Here is a 19,713-nt window from a genome sequence, read left to right on the forward strand (position 1 = left end):
TAGTTCAGGCTCCTGTGGTCATCACATCTGGCGCCAGTCGCCTACTTGAACAGGCACACATACACAGGCCACAGATTCGCAAAGGTCAAAAAGATGACCTTTCGGTCTCCACCCTGTACCCTCGACATGCACATACACCACTTTGCGGTATGAAGAAATGAGTAGCATTTGTCCTACATATGGCCCACTGTAAACTTGGCTTTAACTTCTCTGTGCTCTCATAGACCTCAAATTATATGTGTTATGTCAATTCTGAGAAACAAGCTGAAGAAATGAAGAAATGTCAGCGAGCCGACCAGTGCCAAATACTTTCAGCATGACATGAACTACTTCTCCTTGCCTCTCTGCTACCGTCTCCCTCTTTTTCACTCTTTTCTCCTTTGGTTTACCCACGCCCACTTTTCTTTTCTGGATTCTACCTATCATTCACATTTCACCTCAAAAAATAAAAACGTTTAGTGCATTTAACTAAACGAAGGAAAAATTTTCCACTCTATGTCCAACTTGCAGAACCAGAAAGAAATATTTAACGCTTTTGCAGCATTTTATTTCCCCACTTTTATGCTTTTAGCAATGCTTTCTTGCATTAAAACCAGCATAATTAAAACCATAAATAATTATATTTTCCATCCTCTCTCAAATTGAAACAGCTGTTTTTGCAATTGTACCTTAAAGATCATATGGAAATGACTTGTTATAACTGGCTAACCTCCAAGCACCAGCATATTTCATTCAGGACAGGCCAAGTGAAATTCTTGTCAAAAGAACTCAAAGGGTAGAAAATGGCACTTATAATGCCAATGATTATTATTATTTTTTAAAGTTGAAATTATATTGGATATATATTTTACAAGAAAATACTTTTTAAAAGGCACAATATGTAAGTTGAAAATTTCCCAAAAACACTAGAACATTGTCCTATATATTTTGTTGACCTGTGTACTTGCATTATCCCAAATGTTTCCGACAATGTTTATATCCAGAGAAATAAGCCATTTTAACCAGGACGCGGACCATGTCAATTTGTCGGCTGTCAATGACGTATCCACATTACCCTCGATTTCTGTACAAACCATGGAAACACCAGAGATGCTTTAATATAATAATGTATTTTATTAGACAGATGAGCAACTGTTTGAATACATTTATCAACAGAAAACGAATCATTGTACAGCGCAACATAGTTATTTTATGACTCTCTTGTTCTTGATTCACCACGAGTAATGGTTTTACCATTCCTCAGAGACAGCACTTTTTTGTCAAGTGGCTAACATCAGAGAGAGAGAGAGAGATTTCTGTTGCATCACCTCATACTCATGACCGAAAAAGGAGAAATGGCGCCGGGGACTGTGTCCCGTCATAATAAAACTCCATTGCGTAACAATTGCTCCAGTGGCCTCCTTCATACTAGAGTAATGTTAATAAAACTTTAATACTTTCGCTCATCCATGAATACGATTTCTGCTCGAGTGAAAAGTCAAGACTACAACTCCCATGATTCCTCGCTCATTCACGGCATCATCAAGCTACGCCATTGTTTTGAATAAGCGACCTCTAGCGCCAAAACTTACATGAGCCCCTTTCACACTGCACGTCGGACCCGCAATATTCCCGGAACATTGCCGGGTCGCCTTCTGTGTGAAAGCAACCACATCCCGGGATTGATTACCGAATTCGACCCGGGTCGGGGACCTAGTAATATTGCGGGATTCGACCCGGGACGAGCGCTGTGTGAACAAAAGCCGAAACTAATGCTGCAACGTGTACGTAGTTATCGTGCGACTCCTAGAGCTTGTTTTTTCAATAATACAACCCTGCAGTGCCAGAAGAGCTAGTCAGTGTTTTAAACGCAGAGAGTGTTCGTATACAAAAGAAACTAAAATTAAACAAGCAGAATTGTGTGCAAACTAGACACAAGTCGAGACCACGGAGCTCCTTACTATCCGCACTGAAGCTGAGATCGCTCGCCATTATACGTCACATCAGGATGTCACGTGTCAACTCGACCCGGGACCATTGAACGCTGTGTGTGAGAGCGCACATATTACGGTATTTCGCTGGCAGTGTGAATGGACCAAATCTAGCGGCCCGGGAACAAATGCCGGGTCGCATTATCCGTGTATTTGCCGGAATCGCAGTGTGAAAGGAGCTATATTGTACCCTTAAATATGTTTAGTTTCATGCTCAAGTTTCACATTTAATTCAGTGTGTTACTTGCTGTTTCTACCAATTTCTGAGTGAAAATTGTAAATCCTGTAGCATCAAGTTTTTACTTGGTTTTTTCTTCAGTGTGGGTTTGATTCCCAGGAAGATTGGTCAATTATATATCTTAAATGCAATTTAAGTTTAAAAAAAAACTGAAAAAGCATCTGCCAAATGCATACAGTCAAACCAAAAAATATTCTGGTACCAGGTATAATTTTTTACTAGTGGGTGCAGGACACTATAGTTTATGAAAGTGAGGATAGCAAAATAAAGTAAAATGACATTATACCCCAAAATTCTTAATACTGTGACTACAAGTACAGTTGATACAAGGGACCAACATGATTCAGACACCTGACCTGACCATGTTTTGCTTAAGTGTTTTTTCTTTAATCGCTAATGCGACCTTTTACTGAACAAAATGAAGCATTGCTTGGTCACCGGTCGACCTAAATGGGTATTATCTAATTGTGTACTTAAATTTAACAGCTGATTGGTTGATTGTAATCCGTAATATCCCTTTCTATCAAAGTTATCTGACATAACTCTGAGTTCTTGTCATATTTTATTACCATTTTCTAAACTATAGTGAACAAGCTGTGGGTTAAAAGTGTCTAAATTTTGGTTTAATTGTACATTTGCGTTAATCAACTTAAGTTTAAAATGATTTTTGCTGCTTAGTTTCAGTCAATGTTCTGGATCATTTTGTTGCTGTACTTCATCTTACAATAAGCAACATTTTGAAAGTGTTATAGATTTTACACATTTCAGAAGTGTTGTTTGTTGCTATCACAATGCTACACTATGTTGCTATTCCATGTCGTTTTAGTCCAGGGTGTTGAATTGCTCCGACGGTAGGAAAATTCCTTTAATTTATGTACATGTCAGGGAGCATTGTCTTTAGTTATTTTTCTTAAATGTGACATATATATGGATCAAAACCAGTCATAACGGTCAATTAATTTTTTTTTTAGTTACAACTATTGAAATATCTGGAATCTGAGGGTGCAATAAACTCTAAATATTCAGAAAATCACCTTTAAAGTTGTCCAAATTAAGTCCTTAGCCATGCATGTTGCTACTAATAATATTTTTGTATATATATTTATGGTAGGAAATTTACTAAATCTCTTCACAGTACTTTACTCAAACATAAAAAAAGAAAATAATTTTGACTCGTACAATGTATTGATGGCTATTGCCACAAATATACCCGTGCAGCATATGACTGGTTTTGTGCTCTAGGGTCACATACAAAGAATTGTTCTAGTTCTAAATTAGCATGTTCAATCAACACTTCTATTTGTAATATCTTTCAAACGTTCCAAAGGTTTTGGTGCCTCTTGAAGAATGCAATGAATTCCAGGAAAAGTTTGCAGAACACAGGACATACACATACACAAACAAGTGACGCAACCCAGCACTCATTTCCTGATAGAGGCCCAAAGTCCTTCCATTCCATCTTCGGCTAAATTTGGATTTCCAGTGGAGCTTGAAGCCCCTGTGTAAAGAATATGGGCTTTGTCATAATTCCTCTGTCTTATTGGAAGCATTAATACTCCCTTCTCATTTCTCTCTCTCTCTCTCTCTCTCTCTCTCTCTCTCTCTCTCTCTCTCTCTCTCTCTCTCTCTCTCTCTCTCTCTCTCTCTCTCTCTCTCTCTCTCTCTCTCTCTCTCTCTCTCTCTCCCTCCCTCTCTCTCCCCGTTTCCCCCTTTCCTTCCCACTCTCACGAAGCACATCCTCCCAGTTGTGTAACCCTCTCTGGAGACCTCTATCCTGGTTTACATGTGGCCTGATGACATCATTGTTCTCCACAGGGGGGTCTAGATTACTTTCTTTCTCCGTCTTTTAAGGGGGAAGGGTGGGTCCATCCATATTAATAGATCAACCCTAGTTTCTCAATCACCCCTTCTTTTCTAGTATGGAAAATTGGGAATAGTTGATGCAAAAAATTATACATCAGTGCTCATGTTTAAGGCACAGTTCACCCCAAAATTTTAATTCTTCAATTGTTCTCCATTGTATGTCTTCGCTTTCTTTCCATGTTTGAACATCTGACATTACGACATTATTTTTAAGCTTGGGCAAAGGAAGGAGTCCAACAGTTGGTCAATCTTCTTCTCTGGACATCCTTGTCTCACAGTGACATTAGAATACTTGCTTAAAACAATCAATTTCATCATCCGACTGTATTAATCACACTAGATGGTTTTAAGCTTTTGGCTGTTAACACATCTTTGCGAAACCTCTGAAAATTTAAATCTGGTGTAACTGGCCCCCAAAAGAGTGTTAAAACTGTGTCCTCCTTCGGCTGTCGGGAACATAGCTGAAACATGGCAGACCTTGATTAATGAACTTGACCTTTGACCTGTACACTGGGTTTCAGCCCAGTACTGAGTGACGGCATCCTGTTGAGCCCTTACACTTGGAAGCCTTGAGTCTTTTCTGAACTGAGCGAGATCTGGTTCATATAGTCTTTTTAACATTAATAGTGCTTAACAGTTTTGGCAATGTTAAATGAAAACTAATATAAGACTCAAGCAATGCTGAATGTTTCAGGAGATTTGGAGGTATTGGTAGAAACATGAAATAACAGCACATATCAGCAACCAAAAGCTGTATCCTCTTGTAAGAGGATGGTGTACCATTACAATAAAACTAGTGGTGTGTCCCATTTTGATTTTTGTAGTTAATGTCATTTTGTAGTAAAAGTTGTGTTAATAACGTTCTCACACTGAAAAACAAACAAGTGCACTTCTCAGAGGATGTATTGATGCTTCCAAGTCCTCGTGCCAAGTTTGTATTTAAGTGTTGGAAAGTCGTAAGTACAACACCAAATGTGTTCAAATCATTTGTTAGAATCCTGAAACTTAAAAATACTATTTCCCCACTAAATACGATCTTTCCGACTTGAACACACCATAATTCAATAAAAAAAAAGGAAAATGGAAAAAAATACTTTTTATTTAGTCAATGGTTGCAGCTTTCTCCAAATAGCAGGAGGGGCTAAAAATGCTAGCAGCAACATATCAGTTACTTTTGAAATGTCATTTTCAAATAGAAAACAGCAAATGGTTCCATGTAGTAAAAAAGTAAAGGTTTTCAATTTGAGACAACAACATTCTTCTAAAATTCATATTCAATTCAGTTATTTAATTTGCGGTCGTCAGTATGCAGAACTTTCAACATCTATTGACGCTTTTTTGGAACTGCGCTCTTACGCTTATTTTCCCTGTTTAGGCAATCTGGCCCCATAGTGTTATGCCCGGTACATTGTATGAGTTTGGGTTGTCCCAGACGAAAGATGACCAATGATCGTGATGATCCCTGTAGTTGTGGCTCCTAAACAGTGCTCCTATGATATACAGTGGTTCAAAGAAGGCCGTTGTCACAGTCTTACGACCAAAGACAGCCTGCGAAAATGTTCTGATAATATCAGAAATTCAGCATGATCATCTCACAGTGTTTGCTGCTACACTATGTCTACTGACTTACGTCACTATAAATACGACAAAATACGACATGAAATGGCGTATTGATCAACGTGACATGCCGCTAAAAGTTAAAACTACTTACCTCAAGCTTCATTTGCAAAATTGGCATGCCAAGTTGGCCTCTTTTCCCTAGCCACGACCGCATCCATATTCTCCTCCTTCCTTGCTCCTAATTTTTCTCACAAAGAAACCACAATTGCCAAAGACTGATTCATCTTGCTCTATTTGTTTACCACTAGCACATGCTGATGATGTTTCATTCTTCTATACTAACTTGCATGGTGGCCTACGATTCAATGAGTCATTATCAAACAATCTACATGCATGTCGTTCCCAAGTTCATTAGATCCATGTCATCGTGTGGTTTGCAATGATCTTATAGGATTGCAGAAAGTGCACTGTGGCAGGCATTAGCCATATTTAGTGATGTTTGGTATAGTGAAGAAGTTTGAAGAGAAATATTTGATTTACAGTACAGGAACAGTACTCAAGCAATCTGGGAAGTTTCATTCTCAAGAACACAATGGTGATCGTTTATGGGTTCAGATCCACAACCTTTTTTGTTTCTTGACCTCACCTCAGCTATACAATTCCCTTAGTTAGCCTGAAGTGTGGTATTTAAATGTTTCGTGTGGAAACTCCTACGTCTGGAGCGTTGTGGGCAGCTGCCCAATGGCTGGGATATGTCCGAGTTGACACCTACAATTAAAATAGCATGTTTGTTGCGGCATGTGTTCTCGATTAAAGCACTTCAAACAGTGGTTCCAATCAAGAAGGATGGTGATTAAATGATATGAAATATAGAGTAGTACACCACAGCAGTAAAGACATTGCAACACGGCAAATCTGCTCTGTTTCAGTGGCAGTAAAAGGATATTGCTACGCATGCGCAGCATGTAATGTTAGCGTGTCATGTTTCTTTCTTTCCATGACTTCATCATGACTTCACTTATGGCTTGTGTACACAAGACATCTAGAAGCGTAATCATGCAGTGAGAATTCTAGCTCCTTCGCCCCATATTGTGAGTGCAAATGAGAGATGCCCCATTGGGATCCATTTATGTCATATGCATATCAAACTCCAGCTAAATTTCACGCTGTTTTATCACAGACTGGGGGATTTAGACACACTTAGACTGATGCACACATGTGAGTGTTGAGTGATTGAAGCTGGCGTTGGGCTCGGCTGAAGACTACCTCACACCTCAGGCATGACAGCTGGGCCTCGTAAGCATTACATCATGGACTGATGTATCTGTGTATCACATGTCACTGGTGCTCTGAAACAAGCGCTATCAGCGATAACCCCTTTTCCTACTCCACACACATACAAACTCCTTTTGCACACACACACACCATCCTCTGTTAAAGTCCAAAAGCTTTAGATTCAATTTATTGTGGCAACACTTCATAAACCCCACATACTGGCGAGTGGAGTTGCAGCCAAACTGCATGAATGACGTAGCTACTCTGCTTGACATGATAGATGATCCTGCAGTGTAATGTTGTATTCTGATACAACTGCTCCCGCCATAGATATGCACATGCATTTTGATAAAAAAAACTACAGTTAAAGGACAACTCCGGGAAATTTAAGTTTATCTTGATCGTTATACCTTTGTGATTACAGAGGTATAACTTAAGGCTAATATAATTTAAGGCTAATATAATTTAAGGCTAAACCCTAACCCTAACCCTAACCCTATAGAAAAAAAAGGAACCTGATTGGTGCTTGCAACACGGAACTATTACAGTTAATGCCCAGAGCCCCCACTCAGCTAAAACGGCAGTTATGGGGGCATAAATGTAAAGGGTGTATTTGTGCCTCTTAACAGACACAAAATGCGATTAAAATGTCTGTCCAACATGAACAGGGGCCTTACATGACAACGAGATGTGTTTAGCCACTTAGCATAAAAACGTAAAAATTTGCCGGAGTTGTCCTTTAACATTCATACAGTTATGAATGCTGCAATCAAACCAGAACTAACCAGCAAAAACCAGCCTGGATCTGGACTTGATTGCGCTACAAGCTGGTCTTTTCAGCAGGGATCTTACTAAACCAAATATGACATGCAATAATGCAATAGAAACAGCCATTCCATTTACTTCATGCAATGATATTACTGCTACCAGCATTAAATCAAAATCGCAATGTTTATTGTAAACGAGTTATCCAACTTCGTGCTCTTATAATCTCACAACCTCTCCCTCACATGAGATCCCAACAATAGCACAGAACATTTAAATGAGCCAATCAATTCCCGATGATTAAAAGCAAGTCCCGCCCTATATTTATTCTTGTTTGAGAAGCGGCTTCACTTGGATGTGTCACAATAGGGAGGAAAAGACTATTGCAACTTACGTTTTATGTTGACTTTAACACATTTCTTGCAGCAAATGGATAGTTGTGTTAGACTTTAAAAGTAGGGTAGACACTTTTTGGAGAGGCTAGCAATAGCGAGTTAGCTTTGTAAGCATAAGATCCTACATTCCAAAGATATAGAGATATGGAAATGCATTGACAGGCAGGGAGGACATCGTATCATTGCATTCGGACTGATTGGACAAACATTTCATGGTCCTACGCCTTTCACAGACAATATATATTTACATTTAGATCACTTAAAAGGTTAGCTCACCCAAAAAGGAAAATTAGCCCATGATTTACATTTAATCCGTCACAAGCCACTGTAGGTGTATATGGCATTATTCTTTCAGATGAATACATCAGGGTTATATTAAAAAATATATTTAAAAATGTCATAGCTCTTCCAAGCTTTATTATGGGAGTGAATGGCAGCCCAAATTTTTAAGATCAAAAAAGTGTTTCCATTATAAGAGTAATCCACATGGCTCCAAGGGGTTAATAAAGGCCTTCTGAAGCGAATAGATAGGTTTTTGTAAGAAAATATCCATATTTAACAAAATCTAAATATCTAGCTCCCGGCAGACTGCCTCCCATATTCAACTTACATAGAAACTGTCTCGCAGTTCAAAATGCTTATGCTGTGTCCAACATCATGTGTTGTGCCAGTTGTGGTTTTATCCGTAAGTTGAATACGGAAGGCGGTCTGCCGGAAGCTAGATATTTGACTTAAATGCGTATAAATATGGATATTTTTCTTTCAAATCCCCATTGATTCGTATCAGAAGGCCTTTAGGTTTTATCTCAGAAATAAAACTACATTTACACATTTCTCAGATGCATTTATCTAATGTGAATCAGTGCATTCAGTATGTGCATTTATATGAAATCCTCTACTGGAGCATTTTAGATGCAAAATTTAGATTTTTGGAAGAAAAATTGAAAATTGGCTCTCAATAGGCCATACACAACATAATTTTATAAAAACATAATATACATATAATTTTAGTTTTCCCCCTATATGCATTGACAATAAAACCATTTTCAAATGTGCACAATGCACATTTAGGGAGTGTGAAGAGAGACAAACTAGCTAAAATGGTTATATCTGCATATAGCAATTGTGTACTTGCATTCTGGTTCCTGTTCGAAAACAGTTGAAAGGGTGTTATATTTTTTCATTTTCAGAAAAACATAGAGTGGGCCCCTAAGGTGGCTGCATATTTGCTTGGTGAGTAAGGAATGTGGTTGCATGCCATACTCATGAGCCGGATTCAGCTCAGAGAGAGAGAGAGAGAGAGAAACGGGGGGAGACAGAGTGAAAGTAAGCGAGAGAGGAGAGAGACAGGGCAGACTATGCTCACGGCAAATGAGCTCATTCGCTCTAAGGTCACACAGAGAGAGAGAGAGAGAGAGAGAGAGAGAGAGAGAAGGCGGGGAAAGACTTGAACGGAGGCTGTGCAACAATAGCGAGCTCCACTTTCAGTTGTTGCCACACAGAATGAGATCGAGGAAGGATCCGTGGCGCTCCTGAGGAAAGACCACACACTTCTTTCTGTGAGGGGGATGCAGTTGATTCTTCCCTGCGGAGTGTTGTTTTTAGGATCGTACATTTTTGTGGTTACCCAGCATCTTGCAGACGTATAGTTTTTGGACTGTGGTTTGGACTAGTTGGTGCATTCTGAGTTGGTGCGGATGCCCCTAGACGTGGTCATATCCCCTCCGGAGAATTGCTTCTGGCCGGGGATCCAGCGAACAGACATGAGGCTCAAAATCCGAGTCCGTAAGATGAGGAAGGAACGCAAGCTTAGAGGTGTGTAGCGTCTGTTGTCACCTGAACAGATGGGGCTTTCCCATATGTACCTGTCAAACACGTGTAGGTTAGAGATTATGCGACGTGTTTTTATATTGTTCCAATATTTTAAATTGACTGATCTTCAAATTCATTTCTATTACCATGAATGTATATTATAAAGTAAAACATTAACCTAGCATTGCTATAGTGCTCCTATGATTATCTCCTAGAGTTGTAGCAAATTAAAAGGACATGAATAGAGTTGCTTTACATGATTTAAGTACATTAATGCAGTGTCTTTGTGTGTGATGCGTTGCACATATGTGAGTGCATATTTGAGTTACTACGCGTGCGTTTTACTGATGTCACCAGGCAGAACTTAAACAGTTGGACTTTGCCGGGCAATTTACTTTTATTGCAGTGACGTCTGTTTTTGTAATGGCTTTAGGGCAGAAATGCAATAATTGTAATAGCGCCAACAGTTAATGATTCGATGATACAGGGTCCTGGAGTTTAACACTTCTAATCTGTCAAGCATGACACAAAGCACCGGGAGTGATGAGGTAGCCACCAACCCCCTGCTGTTTTTTGTGTTCCTCATTGTGCAGCATGCATGTGTGCAATGATGTCATTGGGCCTTTATTGAGATGCTAATAAGTGAGTGTGTGCGCGGAGATGGGGACAGATGGGGGCTGCTCCTCAATGGCGTCATGTCTTCTGCATCTGGAGACTTGTGTGTGTGTGTGTGTGTGTGTGTGTGTGTGTGTGTGTGTGAGTGTGTGTGTGGGTTGGTGTGCATTAGTTTCATTCAGAGGCCCATCAATGCCGCTGGATGCAGAGCCTTGAATAGAAGCCTGTGTGAGAGTGTCTATAGAGCTCAGCTGAAAAGATGAAAAACTGAGGGGCTCCTAAAGATGGAGGTCAGGTGCCGCAGGACAATGAACTGATATCAAAGGCTGGAGTTAATGAACTGTGCAACTCTGTGTTATTAAACACAAATACGTCTTGATAAGTTCATGGTCTCGATAGTTCATGGCCATATCCGAAAAGTGTAACCTTTTTACCTTGTCTGCTTTGTTGCACAGTAGGGGAACATGGCATTGCAACTGCTGTAGAATTTGGGTAAGTCTTTGTTGACCCAAGCATTATAGGCTCTACAGAACCTATTCGCCACCTCTGCAATTTCAGATAAATGTTGTGGTTCCCCCATACGAGAAAGGTTATTCCACTGTTCTGTTTTCAGAGAAAGCTGGATGGCAAATGAAGGTTATGTAAGGTTTGGAGACTGAGAAAAAAACCGTAGAGGAAGTGTGCGAGTGGCACATTGCCTTCTCGTCCAGTGTGAGTTTCACCCTGGCACACTTCTCTTGCTAAAAACACACATGCTTAGTGGTTTAGAGAAACGTCACCACTGGCCTCTTACACAACTGGAGACTATAAAAGTGACTAATGTTGCCTAAGTCTGTCGTGACTGTAACTTTAGTGCATGTCTTTGCATTGTGCATGTTTTTTAAGTTTTACCAATAATATCCGATAGTCCATGCACACTTGCAACATCCAGTGAGAACTTTAATTTCTTTTAAATGTGTATTTGTAAAACTTCTTTGACTTGACTTTTTACGGTGCAATTAATTGTTCACATTTTTGCTGCAAAAGTCAAATTTAACTTTAGCAAGATGTTAAGACAGATACGGAAGCTTATGGTTTCCTTGTAATCCTAACTGTCACCACCACCGCCCAGTAAAAAATGATAGCTGATGACCTCACTCAAGCATTTCCTCTCTTGGCTTTTCAACAATGTGGTGCTGTACTTGTTCCTGTTTGTGTTGCTGGGGTACAGAAACAAGTTTTTTGAAGGAAGATATATAAAGCACCCCTCTAGAACTTCGCAGCAGGACGATATTCCAGTTCCTTGATATGAAAAGAGCATCAAAGATAAGTTGCGAATGAGATCCTGTCTGCTTTCCTTTTTGAGCTGTGGTCTTGCTTTCACAGATCCCAGATGCTCTTTGAAATCCTTGACCTTTTGAGTTTAAGGGTCAGGATTGCTTCTCTGTTTTGACCTAAGTAATGCATTTGAGAGATGTGAGAGAGGGAGCTAGTTTTAACAAGCCTTAACTAGGCAAATCTTATGTATTGCTGACAGTGTTGACATAATGACCAACATTTTTAGGCGGTTATGTCACTGAGCCAGTAAGGGGAGTTACATTTGGGGGAGGGGAACAGATATCCAAGATTAGATGGTTGTATCAATGTGTTTGAATTTATTTGTGTGTGTGGTTAGGGGGGAAGGGTGCATTTGAACCAGTATGGGGGATGTAGAACATTTGGTCGGTAGTCATTCATCTAGGTTCGAGAGCGTATGGAGGAGGCACAAGGGGCCCGTTGGTTCTGCTTGAGTGACATGCAAATCACCTCAGACTTCTGTGCTGAGAGATGATGTCATTGTACCAACCGTTGCCATTAATAGCAGGAAACAGACAGGTTGTCGCTCAGGCTCTTAAAAAAACAGGCACCCCCTAACATACAATAGTTGTTTAGATGGTGATGAATGCATGGATAAGAGGGACAGGTGCTCCTTGTTGTCAGTTAGGGCAAAGCAGGTGGTGTCAACCTTCTATAGACCCTAGATGATGTTCAGAGCATACGTTTTTCTTTGTTGTAAATATTCTTATCACCTCACTCTTTATTTGCCATGACTCATTTTATTGACTTGTTCATTTTAACTCCATCCCACCCAGATCTGTTTAACAGTTACTTTTGTTTGGACTATTGCACTCTTTCCTGGCTGGGACAAAATAATTTCATGGCTCCCTGGTTGACTGCTGTGTCTGCACGCTCCCAGGGTTACCATGTCCCGGATTCTCATGAAGCTCATCTGAGATTAAGGTCTAAACCCATCTGCTGGGGCTCACACGTTCTGGCAGTATTGCACAGCTCAATGAAGACTACTTTCTTCCTCTGTAAATCCATTACATTTTTCCATCTTCCCTGATGCCAATACAATATAATTCAGCTTCTTATAGATGTGCAATGTGAATGCTTATAGTTGCGAATTTATACATTGCATTTGAATGTGTGTATGTCGTTGTCCACGCACCCAACACCCTAGGGCTATGAATCATGGGCTTGGTCTACACCTGTGACCACCCTCATTCTCAAAGCCTGACACAGTTGTTCAGTTGAGGATATTAGGTCATTCAGGAAAAGGAGCTCCAACAGACAAATGCCAAAACTGGAGCCACCCACCTCTTAAAGAGCCAGGATCCTTCATTAGGCTAACTGGCCTTTGCTCACTTGACTGCCGTGTTCGTACATGCGCTGACCTAGATTGGCATAATCTTTTTCATAACATCTGAATCCTTTCATTCTTGGTTTTTGACAAATGATGTGTGACATCAGCATGTCCTTTGTTAGTATGAAAGGTTTTGACTTGAAGTATGCCCTTTATTATTATAGTTTGCAGCTTCTTTGTTCAGTTCTTTGTCCTGCTTGAGAGATTTTGAGTTGCATCCCATACATAATGACTGTTGACAGTCGCAAAATCAAGCTTGCTGGTCTTGTCTTTTTTTCAAATAGGTAGGGGGTCATTTTGGTAATGTGCTCTTTCTTTTTTTCTCTGTTTCTTCAGGTGGTTTTGCAGCATTCTCATCCTGTTTTCCGGGCTTGTGTGAAGGCAAGCCAGTGGCCACTCTGCCTATGAGCTTGTCCCAGCCATGTTTGCCTGTGGCGAACGTTGGTCCCACACGAATCCTGCCCCACCTCTACCTGGGCTCACAAAAAGATGTGCTCAACAAGGTACAACTGACAAATAAGATCTTGGAATGTTGGAGAATTTTTCTTGCGTTAATATTTAATCCAAAACAGAAGTAATCACATGACATAATTCTTACTGTGGTTCTTTGCATTCTCAGGATCTAATGGCTCAAAACGGCATCACATATGTGTTAAATGCAAGCAACACTTGCCCAAAGCCAGAGTTCATCTCCGAAAGCCATTTCATGCGCATACCCGTCAATGACAACTACTGTGAAAAACTCCTGCCATGGCTAGACAAAACCAACGAGTTTATTGGTAAGAATCTGCTTGTGAAAATAGAGTGTTTATTTAAGACTTGATTATATATGATTTTCTTTATGTGAGCTTCACATGTCAGCTTGAAAAATGAGTAGCATGCCCTGTGATGATATCAGGAAGAACAAATTTGATTCTTTTTCAGAAATGTGTTTTTTTTTTCCTGGCTTGTCACTGAGGAGATAGTTTTCTCACATGTTTCCCTTCTCCCTTTCAGACAAAGCCAAGGTTTCCAACTGTCGAGTCATTGTCCATTGTTTAGCTGGCATCTCCAGGTCCGCCACCATCGCCATTGCTTATATCATGAAGACAATGGGCTTGTCATCAGATGACGCGTACAGGTAAATTCACTCAGACACCCTGCAGCTTAAATTGCACAGCCTCAGAAAAACGTTTTCTGCTACCTGTAATTTTATATCCATTTCCTGCAACAAGTAAAATGGATCACATAGAAACCAGTAAACAATACCTGTTGTAGCCTTCTTAAACACACATTTTTTTCAAGGCCTTTACAAGCTCGCGTGATGAGTCTTTGTGTTGAAGATGTCCTCCTATCCTTATATGTGGATTTGTCCCTAGGGTACTCATTCTTGCTCTTCTCTTGTTTCCAGGTTTGTCAAGGACCGCAGACCTTCAATATCACCCAACTTCAACTTTCTGGGACAGCTGCTGGAGTTTGAGAAAGGTCTGAGGCTGTTAAAAGCGCTGTCCTCAGGTCAGGAGAAGTTGGAGCAGTTGAAGGAATTGTCAGAACATAAAGGAGAATCTTCCAGTGATCCTGAAAAGGGCCGTTTGGAGGCTGAGAAAAACAGCACGGATTTGGACGCTAAGCTACCTTCTCCAACCTCTCTCCAGCAGGGCTTTAATGGCTTGAATCTTTCGGCAGAGCGTATCCTGGACACCAACCGGCTCAAGCGTTCTTTCTCACTTGACATCAAATCTGTCTACGAGCCCAACCACTGTCCTCGCCTCGCGCCTCTGCACACTGAAGATGTCCCCAAACTCTGCAAGCTGGATAGCCCAGAAGCCGGAGAAGCAAATGGTGTATGCCAGTACTCACCTGTTTCTGTCAGCTCTGGTTTAGCTGAATCTCCAGGCCTCCTGCCTGAGAGCAGCTCCCGACCTCGGTCGCGGAGGAAAAGCAAGCACAATGGTAGCAGTGCTGGAAGTTCTCCTGTGCACTCGCACAGCCTCAACTTTGGACGCTCACTCCCTGCACACAAAAGCCCCAGTCTTGATGACAATCTGAAGACCTCCCTGCTGCTCAGCCTTCCCACTGTGGGCACCGGGCCCATGTGGACCAAGCATAGAGACACCGTTCAGGCCACAACCCCTGTTACACCAACAGGCGAAGCCCCATGGTTCTACAGTTCGGAGTCAATGAACAGTAATGGTGGTGGAGGGGCAGTACACTTTCCTGCCCTAGGCTGTAGCAGTCTCCCTGGGCCGTGTGAGGCTGTGCGTCTGCGGGAGAAGGTGGGGGAACCGCGGGACTCGAGGGGCAGTTGGCATGAGGATGCTCCCACTTCCAGTGCTGCCGATAAGCAGTTCAAACGGCGCAGCTGTCAGATGGAGTTTGAAGAGGGGATATCAGAGACACGTTCAAGGGAAGACCTGGGAAAGATCAGCAAGCAATCCAGCTTCTCTGGGAGCATGGAAATCATTGAAGTATCCTGACATCACCTGCACAGCCCCTGAGGACTTTTACACACATGCAGCAGACAGGCGCCACTTATGAGCAAGAATGACTCAGAGTGGGTCTGGAGAGGCTGTTGTGTGGGACATTCATATTAATTCATAGACTTGTCGATAATGACTGGTTCTCAGAAATATGACTCTTTTTAAGTCAGTGGAACCGGACGCAGATTGACTTTGCTTTTGTCTTTCTACTGTTTTTAAGCCATAGCCATCCCCAAATGACAATGAGCTGAGACTCCAGTTGCAGAATCCCTCATTTCCTCAAACAGATTTCCCAGTTTCCTCATAAAAGCTTTACCAGTGTTTTGGTGTATTGAGAATCAAGCATGGCTGTTATGCTCACACTTGTTTCTTTTATTATGCCGCCCTGGACTCAGTGAAGTTACATGGCCACAGCACAAGGAGTCAGCATAGACTAAGCCTTAGTGGTACATGCTTTTACTGGCTGAATGAAGGCCTCTTTGTGCAGTGCTCTTGTCCACCCTGGTCCTGTATCCTTGCATTCATGGAATCCTGGAGGAGGAACCAGGCATGTCATGAAGGAAACACATTGTGGGCATTTTCCCATAATGTTCTGTCACTCTTTTGTTACCCAGATTTCAGGGTCTTGTTCTTCCCCTCCTGTGCCCAAGTGGTGATGCTCGAACTGTTGTGCAACCCACGTTCCTCTCACCAAGCATGCTTCAAAGCTGCTGTTTTCCTTACAAACAAATAGTATATAAACTATACACAGTGATTTCAACGGACGTCATTTTTCTTAGTTACATTTTTAATTTATTCTACTGGTTCATTCTGGTAATGAGAAATAATATAAAGATTGTGGAGTTTTTATTTGTCCTCTTTTTTCAGTGTTGATCTTTCTTTTTCAGTGATGTTCACAAAAATACACTCGCTAGACCGATACGCAACTACAAGCAATATGTTTTCACTTTTTGTTTATAAGAGAGTGCGGTTATTACCAGGAATTATCTGATGTTAAAATGCACTTTCTTTTGCTTTAAGTGGGAAGTTTTTGGATGTTCTCATTAAAAGGGTACCAACAATGCTTTACAAAAAAATCATGTGTAACCATTGATGTCCTGCGGTGTGTGTCACAAACTAAAGCATTTGGTATGGCTTTCATTTGTCTCTCCAGCCTGCTGGCTTGAATTATTAAAGACTTTAATCCAGCATGAATAATCTAGAGTGATCTAGAAAAATATGTATGATACCCCAGCATCTTAAAATGAGTAGCAACTCATTTTTGATGTTCAAAATTAGATTTTTGTATTAACAAGCACACAAGATAAAATGAAGGGAAAAAATGACAGGGACTCTAAAGGGGTTTGTCTGCGTCCCCCATTTGTTCTGCATATTTATGATATTATTTATTGTTTGTTTGGGTCTGTTTGCGGGAGGATGGATGGATGGATGTTGTGAATGACCCTTTGCCAGATGCTCGTATAGACTGGCGTCTTAGAGAGGAGATGAGCCCCTAACCTTTTAACCCATGACTGTGCAGCCCTATGATAAAAGTACACAACTAGATGATTGTTGATCAGCTAGTTTCTATTGGATCATAAACTTTATATGTAAAACTCACTGATAAGAACAGAATCTGCACTATTGTGACAATACATTCTGCTTGCTTTCTCAGGGGAGCTTTTGATGACTCGATCACAATTATGGGCTCTGAGCTTTCTCTTTTCCTGTCCTCTCTCTTTTGCACGAATTTCATTTCCCTTTATCCTCTCCATTTCTCTCAGAATCTCTAGAACGCTCCAAAGTTGAAATATAACACAGAAAGGGTGTGTGTGCGCAAATGTGAATGGGATTGCCCTCTCCATGGGAGATAGTTCAGCGATTTATTTATGTCTGTATTTTTTCAGTTAGCTTTCCTCTATGGCAAATCTTGTATTTTGTGCTGCTGTAATTGTTTTCCTTGTGTGAGACATTACCTATATTTCCTTTTCCTTCCCTGTACTATATTTTTAAAGACATTGTTATCATTATTTAAAACATGTAATAAAAAGATGCAGGCTGTCCTTTTTTGCTGAAATTGTTAAATAGTTGGCAACTAATTATTATTATTATTATTATTATTACTATTATTATTATATGTTGTGTGAATAGCATCGTATCAACAAAACTAATTGAGATAGGGAATTTTTAAAAGAAGAAATCTTGATACCTTAGGCTGCTTGACGCAAAATACCTCAGGTTCTTTGGAAAAGGCTTGTTCCTCCCCATGTACCCATTTTGTGATGATGAAACAAAATACAAACATTACAAAATATGAAAAAGTTTCGTGATTTCTTTTCCTTTGATTTTTGTATTGGTATAAATGTGCAAGATCAGAGATTCCCAACAGATTTCTTGAATTGGAGAAAAAACTAATAGACAGCGTTTTCAACTGGAGCGTTTCGTCTGCAGGTCCATTGATTCTCAGCATGGAAATAAGGCTGTGAAAGAAAATTTGTAAATATGCATCAAAAATGTAAGTACTGCATGTTAGAACAGCATGGACATTTCTGGTTTCAGGAGGTAGGCTTTATGTTTTATTTCATAAAGGTAGTTTAGGTCTCTTCAGGACAGAAATAATTATATGGATTTTAGATAACTTATAGAAGGGATAATATATAACAAGTCCTAAACTACACATTTTTTATGTGAACTTTTTTATGATGACAATAATGTAGAACACATTAATGTAAAGGGGTAATGAACTGAATTGTTTTATAATGTTGTCTGGGGTACAACTTTGTGTAAACGCCCACTGCTGATTTAATGATCTGAGCACATGGTCATGGCGTGTGGCGCAGGTGCACTTAGGGCATGTCCGAATCCACTTTTGCTATTTTAAAAACGGGAAAAATAGTCGGTATGCCCAGCACATGGTCCAAAAAGGTTGTCCCTATTCTCTTAATGAGTCATGGGTATGTTTTAGGCGTAACATGCAATCCAATCAGTCTCAATTCACATTCCCTTTAAAAGCCAGTTACATTTGCGCCATGGTGGATTCGCTATTTACATGGCTATATCTGCAAGCAGAAAAACTGAACGTTTCTCTAGTGAGGAAATGGGGCTCGTAAAAAAACGTTTACAGTTAATTTTTTTAATATTTAAACATGTTTGTGTGCTGCTGCGCATCCCTGTGTGTGTAATAAGCAGAGTGTATGCGAGTTGTGGTCCCGCCTAGAGGCGCATATTGCTAACCCGCCCTTTAAATAACAAAAAATACTGTGCTATTGACTTTAGACCAGGTTTTTGTTGGTTAATGGCGCAGTCGTTTTCAGTTTCTCAAAATAGCAATGCACCAACAATGCGCCTGAACACACCTGGTTTTCAGACCAGCACGTCTATGGGTGAACAGATGGGCGCGGATGCATTTGCTATTTAAACAACTGGACATGAAAATGATAACCGCGTCAGGCTGAAACTAGCAAAAAACACTTGCATTGCATGTACACTCACCTAAAGGTTTATTAGGAACACCTGTTCAATTTCTCATTAATGCAATTATCTAATCAACCAATCTGTTGCTTCAATGCATTTAGGGGTGTGGTCCTGGTCAAGACAATCTCCTGAACTCCAAACTGAATGTCAGAATGGGAAAGAAAGATGATTTAAGCAATTTTGAGCGTGGCATGGTTGTTGGTGCCAAACTGAGTATTTCAAAATCTGCTTATACTGGGATTTTCATGCATAACCATTAGGGTTTACAAAGAATGGTGTGAAAAGGGAAAAACATCCAGTATGCGGCAGTCCTGTGGGTAAAAATGCCTTGTTGATGCTAGAGTAGGGCTGCACGATTAATCGCATTTTATTCAAGATAACTATATCAATCGTCACAATATTGGCCCACTCATTATTTATCCTTAAAGCTACACTGTGTGATATTTTCCCCCATCTAGTGGTGAAATGAAATATGACCATCCAGTGAATAATAGTTTCTGTTCCTCTCAATTTCGTTTTCGTTTCAACTCCTACGGTGGCCGATTTAGTCATGGCTTCCAGTTCGACCTCTTCGGTGAGTGTTGCAAGTGATGAGGTTACTTTTGAAAACTATTGTAATTTGCAGTTATTTAATTTGCCAAAT

General features: G+C 40.4%; 1 protein-coding gene across 7 annotated transcripts in view; it reads left to right on the forward strand.

Annotated features, from left to right (window-relative positions):
* dusp8a (dual specificity phosphatase 8a) overlaps positions 1-17,659 on the forward strand; it is a 65,239-nt gene extending 47,580 nt beyond the window's left edge. For 6 of the 7 annotated variants that reach the window (XM_067435780.1, XM_067435785.1, XM_067435782.1 and 3 more), the window contains 4 exons: positions 13,495-13,661; positions 13,778-13,937; positions 14,155-14,278; positions 14,549-17,659. In XM_067435780.1, coding sequence (XP_067291881.1) covers positions 13,495-13,661; positions 13,778-13,937; positions 14,155-14,278; positions 14,549-15,614 — 1,517 coding nt within the window. In that variant the 3' untranslated portion in view covers positions 15,615-17,659. Of the gene's footprint in view, positions 1-9,525; positions 9,882-13,494; positions 13,662-13,777; positions 13,938-14,154; positions 14,279-14,548 lie in introns of those variants that run through there. The other variant, XM_067435786.1, reaches the window with a different exon arrangement.
* The last annotated feature ends 2,054 nt before the right edge of the window (positions 17,660-19,713 follow it).

Source organism: Pseudorasbora parva, chromosome 25, assembly GCF_024679245.1.
Source record: "Pseudorasbora parva isolate DD20220531a chromosome 25, ASM2467924v1, whole genome shotgun sequence".
Taxonomy (NCBI): domain Eukaryota; kingdom Metazoa; phylum Chordata; class Actinopteri; order Cypriniformes; family Gobionidae; genus Pseudorasbora; species Pseudorasbora parva.